We start from the raw sequence: 20,828 nt of genomic DNA, 5'->3' as shown, positions 1-20,828 counted from the left end.
CTGTCTAGTGAGAGAGCGATCAGCTGACACGTTCTTACGGAAAAAATCAAAATTGTTTTGATTTCTACGTTCCGGGCTACGTACGTACGGGCGTTGCACGTCGGTGAGTTTTCGTTTACATTGCACACTCATAAGATAGGTCGTGTCAGCTGACACGTTTTTCTACGTACGTTCGTGAGTAACCACGGCTTTACTGAGTGTTAACACAATAACACAGCGCAGTGCCGTGTTACTCAGCCTTAGTGTCTTTGCTTTGTTGGCAAAATTTTATAAAAGTAGCATGGCAATAGAAATATTATAAATAAATTAGAGTTCTGAAGCTTGCTGGCTAAACATATATGTAGACTTGTCCCTATTCAATTGTAATATTTTGTTTGGGAATAGATTATACGCAAAGATTATCATGGCTCTTCGCCGGCCACGTATAAAAGCAGCTGCGTTACTGGTAACAAAGCGTAAGCCAAGGGATAAAACGGGGGATTCCACAATGGATGATGCTGAAAAGAGGCCGCGGGCATCTGCAAATAGCTCTACTAACTACGAAGAGTCAAAATTAACTGAAATAAAAGAATGTAAATACGGTGGGCAACTAAAAGATAATGTCGATACTAGTCTTACAAATAATGAACGCACATTACCTGCAAAAGGTAATTCTACAGGGACAAATAATGGAAACTTTGGACAACACAGCGATGAAATAAATGAATATGTTGATACTGTTAATGAAAAAGATGAAGAAGCTTTTTCTACAGAGAGTGAAGCAAATTATCAAAACGGTAGCCAAAGGCATACTAATATCCCCTCTTCTGAGGAAAGTGCAGAACTTAAAAATGATTATGATGCTCATGCTAATAATGATAATAATAACCTAACTGAAACTTCCTTTAAGTGCCCCGCAAGTATAGAATACGCAAAAAGTAATATTAGTCAAAACATTTCAAATATTGATGTTTTTTATACTGATATGGAAGAGACTATATTGAAAGCAGATATGCAAAGGAACATAGATGATAATTCTATTGCGCCTTCGAAGCAGCAAGGAATACAGCGAATACGTCCGGTGCCTTCACTTCAGAGGAGAAACAGCTTTGTTGTTGTTGGTGCCGCTAGCTCGGTACAAGCACAAGCGCAGGATAATCAAAGTAAGTAATATACTAGCAAATATCGATAAAGGGTTTTAGTTTGTTGCCGAAAATTGTTCTGCACCAATACATATCTATTTTCCTGTTTTCAGCAACAACTGAAACAGTATCGCAACAACGAGTAAACACATCCGCAACAGAGACAACTGAACTTCCAATCCCACTCCAGAAAATGCAACCACCCACTCAACGAAGAGAGCGTCACTACTCAGCTTCGATGACTCAATCTCCATTACCATCAAACTCTGGTGCAGGTCCACATCATTATACTCCGCACAAATTTACTCCTACTATGGGACTAGGCCGTATTCGTACTGAATCAAATTGTTCAGCATTTTCGGACTCATTTGTAACTGCTACGAAAATACGTAAAATTGATGAGCACAACAACCGTTCAAACCATCGCAAGGATTTCTCTTGCCGCTTAGTGAATGGTTATATTGATAAAGCATCTTTAAAAATGTTTGATTTAATATACTACAATCCAACTACAAATCCTATGGAAAGACGTAAAACAATATGCACACTTAAGAAAGAATCTATTGGAGAGGAGATTGATACAAAAATAGCACCAACTGATTCCAAAGAAGGAATAATTGATGCAAATGATTCAAATGCAATGCCTGTGCCACAACTAAAACTAAATGCTAATGGGGACCTGATACTAGATGAAAAAACACTAGAGATTGAAACAACTGCAGAGCAAGAGGCGCGTAAAGTGCTTGCAAATTCATCGTTAATACTCCTTGATGAAAATACTGGCATGAATGGTTTTTATAGGCGTCAAAAACGTACCAAAGACTGGCCCCCGGAAGAAACAATTAAATTTTATCGCTGCTTACAAACTGTTGGCACTGATTTCTCATTAATGTGCCAACTATTTCCCAAACGCACGCGACGTGATTTGAAACTTAAATTTAAAAAAGAAGAACGTACTAACTTAGCACTAATTAATAAGGCGCTACTTTATCCAAAGCTTTTTAACATAGATGATTTAAAGACGCAACTAGAAACAGAAGAACGCGAGAAGGAAGAAGCGTTACAACGCTGGAAGGAAATACAAAAGCAAGAGGCGAAAACTATAAAAAAGGTAAATGGGTACAATAAAAAATAACAAAGGGAAAAGCATGTAGTCCGTAGGCGCAGAAGAAGTGAAAACAAAAGTACCAGGGAATATATTCTTTGCTTCAGTTCAAATTTAACTAACATCTTTTTGGAGTAAGCTCCAAGACATAATTGTCGTAGTAGTGCAACTAGTCTCGAAACGTTAGTTATATTGATAAATTCATTTTGTGTAAATATCTTCTGAATAATTGTACCATGTTTACAACAATATCCCATAAAAAGAAAATCTATATACATATGTATTTGGATGTATATAGTAGGGCATGTCCATTTCAAAACTTATATGAAATGCTAAGACTATAGAAGATCCAATATCCCCAACGGGTTAGGGGTCAGAATATACCCGCGGTGGTTATGCCTGTCGTAAGAGACGACTAAAAAACCAGATTCAAGGGGCTGTGTAGCGCAACCCTTTCAGGTTGCCAGCGCAATATATAGATTTTCCAAACCCAATTGTCAACATCACCTAGCAGTGGCGAATCCTGTTTCACTAACAGACGATGGTCTGGCGACCCCAAGCTCCTCCATGAGGGAGGGATGGCCTGAAGGTTTAATGTGGCCACATAATACGTTCCTAAAATGGTCGGCCTAGCACCTTAATGGTGCTGTGTTACCGGAGCGTACCGGATCTGTATCCTACAAAGGACCTTCACATCGATAACACTCCCCAAAGCCTTCGGGGAGTAACCTTATCGTTACAACAACGACAACAACAGAAGATCCAATCTACTCTAAAATTCTTGTGATATCCAAGCGACTCATTAAAACGCTTCAAATAAAAATGGTGTATTTCAATTCTTTATTTCAAAGCTCTACAGAAAAACCGAAAAAAAAACTTCACTATGTTTAATAACATCGCTAATTTCAGAAATTTGTTTTTATTTACAAAAACAGCAATTTTTTAAAGTTATGACTTATGATGTAGACTGTATCACGACCTCCTACTACCTTTCTTTGGACTCCCGTTAGAGGATATTGATGACAATTTGTAATCGGTCGCACCTATTTGGTGAGGCCAACCACTACTACAACAACAACAACCTCCTACTACCAGTCCCCTTCACCCTTCTGACCATTTCACTTATTTACCAAGCGGAAATGCTGGCAATACACAGGGCTGTGAAACATCTCGGGTCTATGCCTAAGGATGGTAAACTGGTGTTTATTTTCTCAGACAGCCAGGCCGCATTAAAGGCCCTGGACTCATACGTCGACAACGCAAAGTCGGTCGCTTCCAAAGGCCGTCGGTTCTATGTACCGGAGCGACTCGGGATTATTCCCGACCAAGGACTGCCATTTCAGTGTAACCCCATTTAATTTGTTGCGTCCCTCCCACAATTTGTCATCCTCCCAGCAGCTCCTTGCAGCGGGACTGCTCCATATATTCCTGCTCCGGGAAGGTATCGAGCCCAATCCGGGTCCGTCTCCTGACCCCGGCCCTGAGAAATGGTTTTGCTGCATCTGCCGGAAAAGAATCTTTTTAGGACGGTCATACTCTTGTCAGTGTGTCTCGTGTAAGGGATGGTTCCATCGGACAGGTTGTTCTGAGCTAGATCTCAAAACCAGACGTCCACGTAACTTCTATAAATCTTTTGTGGCTCCTTGCTGTTCACGCCCTAGGACGTGCCGTAGTCTGCGCCTTAGCGCCTCCCACTACCTTCCAGCAGCACCGCTGCTCAGCAAGCCACAACAAGTACCCGCTGCTGCTCGCGCCCCACGGCGCCACCAACTCATACGGCTGCTCCCACTCATACCTACAATCTCCGTAGTAGAGTCGGGAACAATGCCGAGCATCAGCCCCTGCCCCGTCTTATCCCCCCCCCCCCCCCCCCCCCTCCCCTCTTTTCCGGCAGCAATTGTGTAGGTCAGGGAAACAGACTCTTAGTCCCTACCTCCCTTTGCACCGTTTGCCAGCACAGAATATATATGTTTGCGACATCCGCCCAATGCAGCTCCTGCCATGGACGGTGCCACTTTCCTAGATGTTCTGGTCTCCGCGACGGCAACCCCTAGACGGGTTTTATTGCTCCATGTTGCCAGGCCGCATATCCAAATGCACCGGGTACCCCAATGCTTACCCAAGGACGTCCAGTCCCAGGGCCACAACAGCAGTTGCGTCCTAGCCTTCCACAACCCAGGCGTAGTCACCCGTCACTTACTCCTAGAGTGGCCACGTCTCCCCTTATGCACTTCAGAATTCTGCAGTTAAACTGTAATCGATTAACTGGGAAGATCGCGGAGATAGTCGATTTCATGAAGCGGCACAACATCCGCATTGCTGCGATTCAAGAGACTAAACTCACAGCAAGATCTGCACTGCAGACCTGTTCTGGGTATAATGTCCACAGAAAAGATCGCGGGAGCGGAAATGGAGGCGGCCTCGCGTTTATCATACACCACTCTGTGCAATATCATATACTAGCAGACCCGTCAGACGTTGTTCTGCCCTAAATTTGGTCTATCTCCATACATTTTAATAAGCTTTTTCCGTCTATCTCTGAAAATTACTTTAAAGCTCTCAGCAACAACTTTCATTTGATATCCATATTACACACACATTCTAGGGGTATCCGGGTCTAGGTTTTGCCCATATCTTGAGACCCTAGTCACTCAGCGGTGTACAAATTACTCTGTACTAAAGCACTCATCAACAGCTTCAATTTGATACCCATAATGTAAAAACACATCCTAGTGTTGCCCTGATGCACATTTTGGCATATATCTCGAGACCCTTCACAAATACTAAAGCACTCATCAACAGCTTTCATTTGTTATCCATATTGTGTAAACACTTTCTAGAGGTACCCGGGTCCACGTTTGGGCCTCAATCTCGAGACCCTAGTCACCAATAGGTATGAAAACTACCCTGTACTAAAGCACTCATCAACAGCTTTCATTCGTTATCCATATTCTATAAACACATTCTAGGGGGGTACCCGCGTCCACTTTTTCGCTTATATCTCGAGACCCTAGTTACCCGCGGGTACGAAAAGTACCCCGTATCAAAGTACTCATTCGATACCCATATTGTACAATCATACCCCAGGATTACCCACGTCCACGTTTTGATCTCAAGACCCTATCCAGAACGGGATAAAAATTAGCCTATGCCTGTCTCCTGGTTCTAAGCTACCCCTCCACCAATTTTCAGCCAAATATGTTCATCCGTTACTTCCTCTTCAATCACTATTTATCTATTAAAAAAAGCGCATCAAAATCCGTTGCGTATTTTTAAAGGTTTAAGCATTCAAAAGGACATAGGGACAGAAAAAGCGACTTTGTTTTATACTATGTAGTGATGTACATCCATATATACCTATAAACCCACGCCCGAAGTTAAATAACGCAGCGAATGCTATATATGTACGTATGTATGTGTCGCATCAAGCTTCACTCAAAAGTAATTAGCGCGGACAGGTCACAGCGAACAAACATACATACGCATTTTTTGATAAAAATGTTACTTTTGTGTAAACAATTTGGCTGATATAAGAAAGGAATCAAGTATTTTTTTTTTATGCAGATCGAAGGTAAATATTTCAAAGTTTTACTGAAAAGTAGAATTTTTGAAATCCATTTATCCGTTTATGAGTTATAGCTGTGTAAACAAAAATTTAATGATTTTTTGCTACATTTTGGCAATTTGCCACGCCCCTATAATATATATCTTCAAATTATATTAACTGTACCATCTCACGTGGCTAAGCTTTCAAATGCAAAAAACCGTTTTAAAATCGGAGCATTCTGTGTGAAGTTATGAGCATACATGGCATTTAGCGACTTTATTTTATAAGATTTATAGATTTGATCCCGGCATCGACCACAGGGACCGTGTCTTAGAACGTCAAGGCTTATCTGTCTGGTCAGGCGATGCAAACCTAGAAATCATCAACATCTACATCCCTCCTGCCACCTGTTGCCCCAGTGGATACCGCCCTAATATCAGCGCCTTACTGGCAACAATCGCATTATCTTAGGCGATTTCAATGCCCATCACGATCTATGGCATTCAAACTTGCGGGCGGACAGTAGGGGTGAGATGTTGGGGGATCAAATAGAAGAAACGACGTTCTGCACAATAAACGGAGACGCCCCACACGTATGGTAGGAAGCTGTCACAGTTCGCCGGATATTTCAATAGTGAGCGGAGAACTCGTAAACTGCGTCAACTGGCAGCCGATGGCAACATTGCCATCCAACCACCTGCCCATACTTATTTCGCTCGAGCGTACCGCTGACTTCATCGTCACAGAAAAACGCACTTTCATAAACTTCAAAAAAGGAAACTGGGACGAATACAAATCCTTTACAGACAACCGCTTTGCTGCCCTCCCTATCCCGACTGACGCCCGCCAAGGGGAGCGTGCTTTCCGCAAGGTCATTGAATCCGCCTCGGCACGTTTCATTCCCGAAATTCGACCCCACTTCCCGGTGGAGGCCGCAAATTTAGCGAGTGAACGTGACCTTATAAGACAGCTCGACCCCGGCGACCCCCAAATAAGGGATATAAACCAACGCATCAGATTGCTTGTGAATGAACACAAGCGGGCAAAATGGGAGGAGCACCTAAGTGGTTGTAACTTTTCTGCCGGTGTAGGTAAACTGTGGTCCACCGTAAAGTCCTTATCGAATCCTAGGCACAATGACAAAGTTTCCATCGCCTTTGGCGATAAAGTGCTGTCGGATGCGAAAAAATGCTCGAGCGATTTCTGCCGACAATATATAATGCATTCTACGGTCGACAAAGATAGACGGAGGGCCAACAGACACGCACATAAACATAAATTCAGCGCGTCACAAACTACCATCACCGCTAAAGAGGTTGAGGATGCCACCGGTCATGCTAAACCATCCAAAGCAGTGGGCCCAGGCGGCATAGCCATTCCGATGCTTAAAAGCCTAGGGAAAGAGGGTTTCAAATATTTAGCACATGTCTTCAACCTGTCATTTCCACTTTTGTCATACCCGTAAAATGGAAATTGGCCAAGGTGGTCCCGCTACTAAAGCCTGGGAAACCAGCTAAAATAGGAGAGTCGTATCCCCGATATCTCTCCTATCGCCAGTAGCAAAGACGCGTGAAGCCATTTTGCTCCTCTAGTTCAAAGCAAATTTGCAACTAGCCTGTCATCAGCATGGTTTCAGAAAACTCCATAGCACCACCACGGCGCTAAATGCCATCAGCACCCAGATAAATTGCAGTTTAAATCAAAAACCCCCACCATAGAACAGTACTCGTTGCGCTAGACCTATCAAAAGCTTTTGATACGGTCAACCATGGCACGTTACTGCATGACCTGGAAGGGTCTACCCTTCCCCCATGTCTTTAAAGGTGGACCGCAAATTATCTGGGTGGTCGGCAGGCATCGGTGCAATTTAGAAATGAAACATCAAAACCAAGAAGAATTAAACAAGGGGTGCCACAGGGTGGTTTCCTATCCCCACTTTTGTTTAATTTCTACATATCTAAGCTACCTTCGCCACCAGAAGGAGTTACTATCGTTTCCTACGCCGATGACTGCACAATAATGGCCACAGGCCCAGGCCCACAGATCGATGAGCTTTGCAACAGAATAAACGGCTTCCTCCCCGATCTCTCCAGTTTTTTCGCCTCACGAAACCTGGCATTACCACCGACTAAATCTTCCGCGACCTTATTTACAACATGGACGTCCCAAATGTCGACCATTTTGAACATCCACGTCGATGGTACTACGCTACCGATTGTCCTACACCCCAAAATCTTGGGTGTAACATTTGATAGGGATCTACATTTTGGTGAGCACGCAGCCGCAATTGTTCCGAAAATTCAGAGCCGTAATAAAATCCTCAAATCCCTTGCTGGCAGTACTTGGGGAAAAGACAAAAAACGCTCATTACCACATATAAAGCAATTGGCCAGTCGATTGCGTGCTACGCGTCCCCTATATGGTCGCAAAGCCTAAAAATTACCCACTGAAAGAAGCTACAGGCCTGCAAAAAAAATGTTTTCAGAATCGCCACGGGCTGTCTTCTTATGTCCCCAGAACACCATCTACATAACGAGGCGAGAACACTCCCCATCAGGGAGAGAAATGAGATGCTAACCAAACAGTTCCTGTTGAATACCCAGAAACCTGAGCATCCCAACAGACATCTGATTGATGAGCCAACACCGCCTAGGGGCTTAAGGAGTCATCTCCGTAAACATTTTGAGGAAATACGGCACCTGAGAACTCAGCCGTATGAAGCAAAATAAAACACAAGCAGGTCCTTGGTGAACTCCACAAACAGGCGTCGGACCTTTAAGCCAGGAATTGCCCGGTGAATCCAGTACTCAAAGAACAGTACCCAAAACTTACTCCCCAGGGAGACGCGAGTCACTCTAGCTCAACTTCGTTCTGGATACTGTAACAGGTTAAACTCGTACCTATCCAGAATCAACCCCGACATACAAAATGTATGCCCCGCTTGCAATGTGTCCCCACATGACAGCAACCATCTCTTTAATTGTAATGTGGAACCAACGCCTCTAACACCCCTTTCATTATGGTCCACCCCTGTTGAAACAGCAAGTTTCCTCGGACTCCCGTTAGAGGTATTGATGACAATTTGTGATTGGTCGCAGCTGTTAGGTGGGGCGAAGCACTGCTACAACAACAACAACAGCAAAGTCGGTCATTGAATGCCGCAGATCTCTTAACGAGATGGCTCAGCACTTCAGTATCAGCCTTATATGGGTACCTGGACACAGGGATATTGAAGGCCAGAAGAGGCACCACCGACCGTATCCTTCCGGGAAATGATTCGGTAGGTATACCCGTGGCCACTTTCAGGCATCGTGTGAACACAAGCACTATAAGAATTGCAAATGGACTATGGTCAGCCATATCATCGTGTGAGATATCCAGGCTAACCTGGTCCTCATATGACAAGGGGCGCACAAGAGCGCTTCTGATTTTAAACAAATCAGTTCTATCGTCCCTGATAAGGGTGTAGGGTTCTTATTATTTTTATTTAACTTTGTATTTTAGTTACTTTGAACTTTGTAATTTGAAAATGTTTTATCAATTTTTTTAATTTTCAATATTGATTTTTCAATTTTCAAAAATTTTGATTATTGTGAAAAATAAAAAATAAAGAAAGAATTTGGCGCATACATTTAGGCGTTTTAAAAAATATAATTTGAAGTTTTGTTATAAATTAATACGTGGTTTCAATCACCACACTGGTATTGGTATTGTTCGTTCTTGTCACGCATGTTTTTGTATCTTATTATCTTGTTGTGATTTGTTAAAATGCAAAAGTTTAACTGCACTGCAATCGCCCCAAGGTTGGATCTTTGGGTGCTGCCAAAACGACTTTAAAAGCATGATTTTTTACTTTATCGCACACACATCAAAAATGTTTATTTTTTTATTTAATTATTAGCTCCTGGCAGGATCGCCAGTGTGGTGATTGAAACCACGTATTATTTTATAACAAAACTTCAAATTATATTTTTTAAAACGCTTAAATGTATGCGTCAAATTCTTTCTTTATTTTTTATTTTTCACAATAATAAAACTTTTTGAAAATTGAAAAATCAATATTGAAAATTAAAAAAATTGATAAAACATTTTCAAATTACAAAGTTCGAAGTAACTAAAATACAAATAATAAGAACCCTACAAAGGGTTCTAACAGGGCATTTTTTAATAGTCATGCATGGTGCTAGCATGAGGGTAATGACATTCAACTATTGTCGCAGCTACAGATGTACAGAAGAGGAGGAGAGTGTCCAGGACCTTCTTTATGAATGTCCAGCGCTTAGTAGGCGTAGGTTGGCCATCCTTGGTAAACCTTTTCCACATCACCTTGCTGAGGTCTCTAGTTATGAAGTCAAGGCTCTAGCAAAATATATAAATTCCACGAAGTGGTTCGACCCGCTTTAGGCAAGGTAGGTGTCCTCTTTGAGACCGTATATGGTATTACAATGGGCCCATTGGCGGCCTAAGTAGTGAGCTGTTACCATAGTGTCCAGCTCAGCTCTCGCAACATAACCTAACCTATGTCCTGCCTTAATAATAATAATTTCAAGAAATTTCCTTATGTCTGTCAAAACACAGTTTCCTGAACATTAGCTAGTAACCAGGAAATTCCAAGCAAATCGTGTCATACATACTAGAGATATACGCCGCCGCCGATTAGGGTCGTTTTTCGCACGCCGCCGCCGAAAGTTAAAAATATCGGCGCGGCGGCGGCGGCAGCGGCAGCGGCGTCCGGCGCGTTACTATATTCTCTACTCGGTTAAGACTGTTTATGCCATTTATTGTTCATGTCGAAAATAGGTCGGATATGGTCGAAAGTGGTATCAACGGATGCGCATAACTGCCAGTTATAAGAAACTAATTGCGAAATTTAACTCGTTCTAAATGTTCAAAAGTTATTTACAAAAACAGGCGTTTTCGAAAAGTTATATAATAAATTTATATGCTCACTTTGCATATTTTTTTCAAAAAATTAATAATGAACAATGAATTCAAATAAAATGACCCAAGGCGTTTCAAATTCCCCCAGCGGGCTAGGGGTCAGAATATACCCGCGGTAGGTATGCCTGTCGTAAGAGGCGACTAAAATACCAGATTCAAGGGGCTGTGTAGCGCAATCCTTCAGGTTGCCAGCGCAATATACAGCTTCTCCAAACCCAATTGCCAACCTCACCTATCCGCGGCGAATCCTCTCACACTAACAGACGAGGCTCTGGCGACCACAAGCTCCTCATGGAACTTGGGAGGTGTGGAGGGAGGGATGGCCTGTAGGTTTAATGTGGCCATACAAATCGTTCCCGAGATGGTCGGGCTAGCACCTTAATGGTGCTGTGTTACCGGAGCGTACCGGATCTGTATCCGGCAAAGGACATCACATCGATAACACTCCCCAAAGCCTTCGGGGAGCAACCTTATCGCTACAACAACAACAACAACAGCGTTTCAAATTGTTTTCAAATTGTACTCAAGTTGTAAAAAAAACAAAATACCCAAAAAAGGTGCCGATTTTTTTTTTTAAATATTATATTGCGATTGGCTGAAAGAATGTTGTTGTTGTTGTTGTAGCATTGCTCGCCCCACCTAATAGCCGCGACCGATCACAAATTGTCATCAATATCCTCTAACGGGAGTCCAAGGAAACTTGTCGTTTCAACAGGGGTGGACCATAAGGAAAGGGGTGTTAGAGGCGTTGGTTCCACATTACAATTGAAGAGATGGTTGGTGTCATGTGGGGACACATTGCAAGCGGGGCATACATTTTGTATGTCGGGGTTGATTCTGAATAGGTAAGAGTTTAATCTGTTACAGTATCCAGAACGAAGTTGAGCAAGAGTGACACGCGTTTCCCTGGGGAGTATGCGTTCCTCTTCCGCAAGTTTTGGATAATTTTCGTTAAGTACTGGATCCACCGGGCAATTCCCGGCATAAAGGTCCGACGCCTGTTTATGGAGTTCACCAAGGACCTGCTTGTGTTTTTTCACTTCATACGGCTGGGTTCTCAGGTGCCGTATTTCCTCAAAATGCTTACGGAGATGACTCCTTAAGCCCATAGGCGGTGCTGGTTCATCAATCAGATGTCTGTTGGGATGCCCAGGTTTCTGGGTATTCAACAGGAACTGTTTGGTCAGCATCTCATTTCTCTCCCTGATGGGGAGTATTCTCGCCTCATTATGCAGATGGTGTTCTGGGGACATAAGAAGACAGCCCGTGGCGATTCTGAGAGCAGTATTTTGGCAGGCCTGTAGTTTCTTCCAGTGGGTGATTTTTAGGCTTGGCGACCATATGGGTGACGCGTAGCACGTAATCGGCTGGCTAATTGCTTTGTTTGTAGTCATGAGCGTTTCTTTATCTTTTCCCCAAGTACTGCCAGCGAGGGATTTGAGGAATTGAATTCTCGGAACAATTGCGGCTGCGTGCTCACCAAAATGTAGATCCTGATCAAACGTCACACCCAAGATTTTGGGGTGTCGGACAGTCGGTAGCGTAGTGCCATCGACGTGGATGTTCAAAATGGTCGACATTTGGGGCGTCCATGTTGTAAATAAGGTCGCGGAAGATTTAGGCGGTGATAATGCCAGGTTTCGCGAGGCGAAAAAACTGGAGAGATCAGGGAGGTAGCCGTTTATTTTATTGCATAGCGCATCGATCTTTGGGCCTGGGCCTGTGGCCATTATTGTGCAGTCATCGGCGCAGGAAACGATTGTGACTCCTTCCGGTGGTGAAGGTAGCTTAGATATGTAGAAATTAAACAAAAGTGGGGATAGGACACCACCCTGTGGCACCCCCTGTTTAATGGGATTCAAGGGGTTGTGTAGCGAAATATAGAGCTTCTCCAACCCAATTGTCAACCTCACCTTCGAGCGGCGAATCCCGTTTCACTAACAGACGAGGCTCTGGCGCCCCAAGCTCCTCATGGAACTTGGGGGTGGGGAGGGAGGGATGGCCTGAAGGTTCAATGTGGCCATATAAATCGTTCCCGAGATGGTCGGGCCAGCATCTTAATGGTGCTGTGTTACCGGAGCGTATCGGATCTGTATCCGACAAAGGACCATCACATCGATAACACTCCCCAAAGCCTTCGGGGAGTAACCTAATCGCTACAACAACAACAACAACCCCCTGTTTAATTCTCCTTGGTTTTGATGTTTCGTTTCTAAATTTCACCGATGCCTGCCGACCACCCAGATAATTTGCGGTCCACCTTTTAAGACATGGGGGAAGGGTAGACCCTTCCAGGTCCTGCAGTAACGAGCCATGGTTGACCGTATCAAAAGCTTTTGATAGGTCTAGCGCTACGAGTACTGTTCTATGGTGGGGGTATTGATTTAAACCGCAATTTATCTGGGTGCTAATGGCATTCAGCGCGGTGGTAGTGCTATGGAGTTTTCTGAAGCCATGCTGATGAGGGGCTAGCTGCAAATTTGCTTGGAAATAAGGGAGCAAAATGGCTTCAAGCGTCTTTGCCACTGGCGATAGGTATGTTAGCTGGTTTCCCAGGCTTTAGTAGCGGGACCACCTTGGCCATTTTCCATTTCTCAGGTATGACAAAGGTGGAAAGAGACAGATTGAAGACATGCGCTAAATATTTGAACCCCTCTTTCCCTAGGTTTTTAAGCATCGGCATGGCTATGCCGTCTGGGCCCACTGCTTTGGATGGTTTAGCACGACCAATGCGTCCTCAACCTCTTTAGCGGTGATGGTGATTGGTGACGCGCTGAATTTGTGTTTATGTGCGCGTCTATTGGCTCTCCGTCTATCTTTGTCGACCGTAGGATGCATTATATATTGTCGGCAGAAAGCGCTCGCGCATTTTTTCGCGTCCGACAGCACTTTGTCTCCAAAGGCGATGGAAACTTTGTCTTTGTGCTTAGTCGGATTCGATAGGGGCTTTACGGTGGACCAAAGTTTACCCACACCGGTAGAGAGGTTACAACCTCTTAGGTGCTCCCCCCATTTCGCCCGCTTGTGTTCATCTACAAGCAATCTGATGCGTTGGTTTATATCCCTTATTTGGGGGTCGCCTGGGTCAAGCTGTCTTATAAGGTCACGCTCTCTCGCTAAGTTTGCGGCCTCCGCCGGGAAGTGGGGCCGGATTTCGGGAATTCTCCCGGCGGGAATTAAATGTGCCGAGGCGGATTTAATGACCTTACGGAAGGCACGCTCCCCTTGGTGGGCATCAGTCGGGATAGGGAGGGCAGCTAGGCGGCTGTCTGTAAAGGATTTATATTCTTCCCACTTTCCTTTTTTGAAGTTTATGAAATTGCGTTTTTCAGTGACGATGAAGTCGGCGTTACGCTCAAGCGAAATAAGTATGGGCAGGTGGTCGGATGCCAATGTTACCATCGGCTGCCAGTTGACGCAGTTTACGAGTTCTGCGCTCACGATTGAGATATCTGGCGAGCTGTGACAGCTTCCTACCATACGTGTGGGGACGTCTCCGTTTATTGTGCAGAACGTCGTTTCTTCTATTTGATCCGCCAACATCTCACCCCTACTGTCCGCCCGCAAGTTTGAATGCCATAGATCATGATGGGCATTGAAATCGCCTAAGATAATGCGATTGTTGCCAGTGAGTAAGGCCTTGATATTAGGGCGGTATCCACTGGGGCAACAGGTGGCAGGAGGGATGTAGATGTTGGGGTCAGGAGACGGACCCGGATTGGATTCGATGCCTTCCTGGAGTAAGAGAATATGGAGCAGTCCTGCTGCAAGGAGCTGCTGGGAGGATGGCAATTTGTGGGAGGGACGAAACACGACAGTCCTTGGTCGGGAAAAATCCCGAGTCGCTCCGGTACATAGAACCGACTGCCTTGGGAAGCGTGGCTGAAAGAATAATCGAAATCAGTGATGCAAAATCCTTTAGCAGGTTCTAGGGGCATAAACAGTCCATTGAAATGATTCTTACCTCATATTTGAAGTTGAGGAATATGTATGTATGAGAAGGGTGTGAAAAATCGCTTGGGCTTACATTCAAACATCTGTTGTTTATTTGCGAAATTATACAATAGCGTCTGAAATTTTAATTTTGATTTTCACACTTCATCCTTCAACACCCAAGTCTCCCGGTTTGACATTTCCTAAAGTTGGCGGTCCTATCCAAAACTAGTCCTTTGGAGTAAATTGCATTGATTATAGCCTATCAACCAACTTTAAATATCAACTACACGTTACGGCTCCTTTTACAAATGTGAATACGTAGACACATATATTTACCAGGTGAGACTTTGTCCTTCGCAAGAACACTCAAAGTGGTGAAGCAAAATCTTTCCGAAGACAGTCGAACTAATGACCGTGTGTGCTACTACCCTAACGTAGTGGACATTCGAACTAGTCTGAAAACTGAAGCTACGCGGTCATCCATAATGAGCTGTTATATCATAAGGCCGGAAAACAGCAGTAAACATTTTCAACTTAAAATCGGTCGACTCTCATTCTAAAATATCGTTTTGATTTGTCATGAGTATTAATACACAATTAATAGCAACCGTAAGTCGCCTTTGTTCGTGACCGCCAAGCAGCCACAAATGATTTAAAGAAATTGTGTTCGCGACTATTATTAGGAGTTAACCCTAGGTGAAACTACGCTTTGCACGAGATATGCAGACAAAAGTGTGACTATTTTATGTATCTCTATTTCTTTTCAGCAGACGCAGCAGTACCAATTCCAAAGACCGGGGTTAGGTTCGAAGCCTCTCTGGAGTAAGTGAACGAGGGACAATCCTTCCGCAAGGAGCTACTCCTGAAAATTTTTGAACGGTCTGCGAGATCTTGAGGCAAAAACCCCGGATCTTTTCGAAATGGCCAACACGGTGATTTCCTTAAATACATACAAACAAAACCTTTCCTAAATATTATTTTTTTAAATAGAAAAATCAAGCTTTTTAAAGTAAGAACACCGGCGTACGCCGCGCGCCGCGTAAATTATGTCAACATTCATCTCCAGATATGGTGCAACAAAATACAAAAATAAAAGAAAATTTCAAAATGGGCGTGGCTCCGCCCTTTTTCATTTAATGCCATAAGTCGAACAAAAATTTACCAATCCTCGTGAAATTTGGTAGGGGCATAGCTTCTAACTGTGTTCTGTGAAAATGGGCGAAATCGGTTGAAGCCACGCTCAGTTGTTATACTCAGTCGACCGTCTGTCCTTCCGCTCGGCCGTTAACACGATAACTTGATCAAAAATCGATATATCTTTACTAAACTTAGTTCAAGTACTTATCTTAACTCACTTTATCTTGGTAATAAAAATGGGTGAAATCCGACTATGACCACGCCCACTTTTTCGATGTCGAAAACTTCGAAAAATGAAAAAATGCCATAATTCTATACCAAATACAAAAAAGGGATGAAAAATTGTGATTGGATTGGTTTTTTGACGCAAAATATAACTTTAGAAAAAACTTTGTAATTGTATATATAAATAAATTAGCGGTACCCGACATGATGTTCTGGGTTAGCCTGGTCCACATTTTGGTCGATATATCGAAAACGCCTTCACATATACAAGTAAGGGCTACTCCCTTTTAAAATACTCATTAACACCTTTAATTTGATACCCATATCGTACAAACACATTCCAGGGTTACCCTAGGTTCATTTTCCTACATGGTTATTTTCCCTTATTTTGTCTTGAAAGCTCTCAGCTGAGTATGTAATGTCCGGTTACATCCGAACTTAGCCTTCCTTACTTGCTATATATAAAATAAATTGCAAAAATTTACAATATATTGACTACGTCTAATTTTCGTTCCTAGATAAAAATCGATTCCAGTAAAGCAGCACGAATACTCAAACATGGTGAGGAAGTGTACGAAAACGAAAATGTTGTAAAACGAAATTTGGGGCGTCGTTCCAAAACAACCGAAAATAAAAAACTGGATAGCATTAAAAAACCAAAAGTCACACAGCTAAACAATTCTGCAGCTTCCACAGAACCGACAACAACACAACACATTACATCCACATTATCCACAAAACTGCCATTAAAACCGAAGAACAACGTTGCTCCAGTTACGACAGCAATACCACAAGCCCCAGACACACCATCAATAAAAATCACAAACGGACCTGTAAAAATGGAAGTAGTGCAAGTTTTCGAAACAGCAGTTAAAGCCGAACAATCTGCTTACGATAATATTATGGGAAACTCTCAAATATCACCAAACAGAAACGTCACAGAAATGTTAGAACATCCACAACTAGCAGAAGAGAATAGCAACTATATAACCAGTGCACCAAATTCAGAATTATGCGACGAAATAACTGATAAGGAAATAACAACAAATCATGAAATGTTTATGAAAATTGATGCTAAATCTGAAGCTGATGTTAAAACATTTGTTAATTTGGACAATGGAACAGTTAATACATTTGAATATGAAGATGATAACGATGAAGATTATGAAATAATGGATACAATGCCTGATACACCTGCGTCTTTATCACAACATGAAATAGATGAATGCGATATGGAACAAATTTTAATGGATTTGGCTGATGGTTCATTAGTTTTAGTATCCACATTAGATCCCGATAATGCAGATCAGGTTGTGAATGAAATCTATATGATAGATAAAACCACTGGCGAGTTGTGCGAGAAGCCATTGGATATACCAGAATCAATAGTGCAGAGTGTTTTGTCTGTGATGACCTAATTCAAATTACATTTAAATGTACATGATTTAGTTCATAAAACCATTAAACATTTTTGTACACTCGGTATTCGCAGAAACACAAACCGAAATGAGAATAACATTTTTTACATCATTTGAGATTTTTCGGTTTGAACCCAAAATTTTTCAAATTCCAAGTGTTAGGCGTACTTGTAGAACACCAAATTATGCTTTTGTCACACACAGAGTTAGCTTTTCATGCGGTATTGAATTCATCAATTTTAACAAGTTTGTAAGTTAATTATGAGTTAAAAAAATAACTTGCCGCCCTGCAAATTGACCTTAATCGCAGTTTTTATTTAATAAGTGTTCTCTTTCCATAGAAAGCATAGAATAGCAAATTATGGTTAAAAGCTTTCTACACACCATAGCGGAACGATACAAGGTGGCAGCATGGTGACATACCTACAAACATAAATAAAAATTTCATGTACTTTGTTTTTGTAAATTCGATGGACAAATGTCAAAATCGTACTGCCGTAATTTGATGTATCAAATCAAATAAAAAGAAGCTAAAAATCAGCTGTCCCATGCTGCCACCTTGTATCGTTGCGCCATGCTACACACGCAACAACAAAAAATAATTTTTTTCTTTATTTAATAATTTGACAAAATTTTAAACAACGTGAGATCAAGAATGACAAGTTACCCATCGACGTGTGCCGTACGTACGGACACATGTCGTACGAAGCACGTTTGACCGAACTTTCAAGCCCGTAGGAATCAATAGGGGGACTCATGTAACCGTATAAATGCCTTATAAAGTGTGTAAACGTATAAATTTATCTAGTGCGTAAACGAGCTGTCAAATTTTGTATGAAAAATCATTTACACAATTTGTATAAATTTACGCGCATATTTCATTGTGTAAACGTGATAAACTAAAAGGAATGCAACCTTGCAGACATTACAGCAGGCATTTTCATCAGAAATCTCCAACATCAGCAAGTAAAGGTGTTTTAGTTTTGATTTTTCACTTAATCTTAGCATTTTTTAATTTGTATAACAATCAAAAAAATTTTGTTTGGCAATAATACAGCTGATAAACAATCAAGTTTATCAAGAGTATTACTAGGTGCGTTCATATAACAGCGTGTGTAAATGGATATAATTTTACACCTTATAAGTTTATATGCTTTCATGAGTCCCCCTAATGTGTGCGTCTGTGTACATGTACATAACATATTTGTGTGTGTATTGTTTACAGATAAGCACTGTTGCCATTGACCATTTTGCATGCATGCTTATGGAAACTTGAACTTTTTCCAATTTAATTTTTGATATTGTAAAAGGCCGGAATAAATATTAAATAAGTATAAATAGATTACATATTTATAATCTGCACTTTCACATAATTATTTCGAATTATTTTCACAATTTTTCAAACTTTAATTAGGTGTTTTCGCATAAAACTGCAAACGGTCAAAAATTACCGCACAAAAGTGTACTAGGCAACTCTGTCTAGTGAGAGAGCGATCAGCTGACACGTTCTTACGGAAAAAATCAAAATTGTTTTGATTTCTACGTTCCGGGCTACGTACGTACGGGCGTTGCACGTCGGTGAGTTTCGTTTACATTGCACACTCATAAGATAGGTCGTGTCAGCTGACACGTTTTTGGTACGTACGTTCGTGAGTAACTGCCGCATTAGTTGTTGTAAACTTATCTCAATTACCGTTCTTGCATATTTTATTCTTTTTTCACAGTACATACTTTGTATGTAATCATGTGTAAACGTTGTGATTTTTGTTACTGGCGGTTTCAAAGAAACCGGTATTTTTGGTTTTGTTCTATTTATAGAACTACAAGAATTAACCAATGTTGTTTATTTGTACGAATTAAGCGGGGATTGCCCTAATTGCTTTTTTAATGTATGAAAACAACGAAAGTTACTATTATAAGTGTTGCGTGAGTGTTTTAAATTTGGTTCAAAAAACATGCAGAGTATTTGTTCTACGCTTTCTAGAGAAGGAATAGCACTGATTTGTATATATGTATATATTTTAACCCATTATTTATAAAAAAATAAAATCTTAATATATGAAAAACACGTGTCACAACATTTTTGGCCGCGATGGACTCTTAAACTACTGAACCGATTTTGAATTTGTTTTGCACCCCGTGTGTAGTTTGATCTAACTTGAGAGATAGGATAGATTATATCTCTGTTTATAGTCGCAATATTATTTTATTGCAAATTTTTTTATTTGTTTATACGTAATAATAAAATGTTACGTATACGCAGTGGCACTCATATGTTCAGGTGGTGCGGATATACTTCCGTGTAATTGCTTGGTGTTTAATTAAACAACCTGCTTATCAATAAAAAATATTATAGCGAATGATATCAAGTATAGCACATCACCAGGCCCGCCGAGAGGGTGGGGGCTTTCCGAGGGGGCCCGAGATTTAGAGGTATTATGAAATTTTGTTTAATTCAGGAGAGTCTTTAGTTGTGTAGAGGGTAATTTTCATACCCCTGGGTGACTACGGTCTCGAGATATAGGCCAAAACGTGGGCCAGTTAATGCCTAGACAGTGTTTATACAATATGGATATCAAAAGATAGCTGTTGATGAGTGCTTTAGTACAGAGTAATTTATTATCCAGAGACGGACTGGGACTGGGATTAGGACTAGGACTGGGACTGAGACTCGGTGGGACTGGGACTTGAATAAAATACATACCACCCTCTGGGACAGGCAATAAGGGATGCAGAAGAATGAGAAGAAATTGAGAGAAGGGAAAAGAGAGAAGGAGTAGGAGATTGAGAAAGAGATAGAATGAGACGAAGAGGGAGATAGATGAAGCTAAAAAGACGGAGGGAGGAGTGAATAAAAGGATTAGGAAAAAGTAAGGAGGGGGGGGGGGGCAGAGTCAGACGGAAAAAGCTTATTAAAATGTATGCAGATAGGGCATGACAACGTTTGCCGAGTCTTCTAGTATATTATAAAGTTATTAAACGTGTACATGCAATCTTAACGAACATCAGTTCCCAGCAAACACAGTTTCTAACGTTAGAGAAATATTCAGCGCAATTCTGAACATATATTTTTTGGGAGATTTTTCCCTTTTCCCATTCCCACAATCACGATCACAAATTTCTTGGGAGTTTTTTCCCATTTCCCATTCCCGCTATCACAAACGAACTTCGAAAAAGGGGAAAAGTGTTTTGGGAGAAAAGTAGGTATCACGAACGCAATAAGAAATTTGAATTGATTTGTTCGTTTTGGGAGTTAATTCCCTAAAGATTTTGAAGGGAGAAAAACAAGGAAGAAATAGTTGTCTCGTGCATCGGACAGGTTGTTCTGGGCTAGAACCCAAAACCCGACGTCCCCGTAACTTTTATAAATCTTTTGTGGCTCCTTGCTGTGCCAGCAC

At 41.8% G+C, this 20,828-nt stretch overlaps 1 protein-coding gene across 1 annotated transcript; it reads left to right on the top strand.

Annotated features, from left to right (window-relative positions):
- Positions 1 to 238: 238 nt before the first annotated feature.
- Bdp1 (transcription factor TFIIIB component B'' homolog Bdp1) lies at positions 239 to 20,572 on the top strand. Its single transcript, XM_067765382.1, has 3 exons — positions 239 to 1,142; positions 1,235 to 2,232; positions 16,531 to 20,572. The coding sequence occupies exons 1-3, from the start codon at positions 404 to 406 to the stop codon at positions 17,428 to 17,430; spliced, it is 2,637 nt and encodes an 878-aa protein (XP_067621483.1). The 5' UTR covers positions 239 to 403; the 3' UTR covers positions 17,431 to 20,572.
- Positions 20,573 to 20,828: the final 256 nt, after the last annotated feature.

The sequence above is a fragment of the Eurosta solidaginis genome, chromosome 2 (assembly GCF_040869045.1).
Source record: "Eurosta solidaginis isolate ZX-2024a chromosome 2, ASM4086904v1, whole genome shotgun sequence".
Lineage (NCBI taxonomy): Eukaryota > Metazoa > Arthropoda > Insecta > Diptera > Tephritidae > Eurosta > Eurosta solidaginis.
Note: the sequence above shows the minus strand (reverse complement) of the source record. Positions and strands in the feature narration are given on the sequence as shown.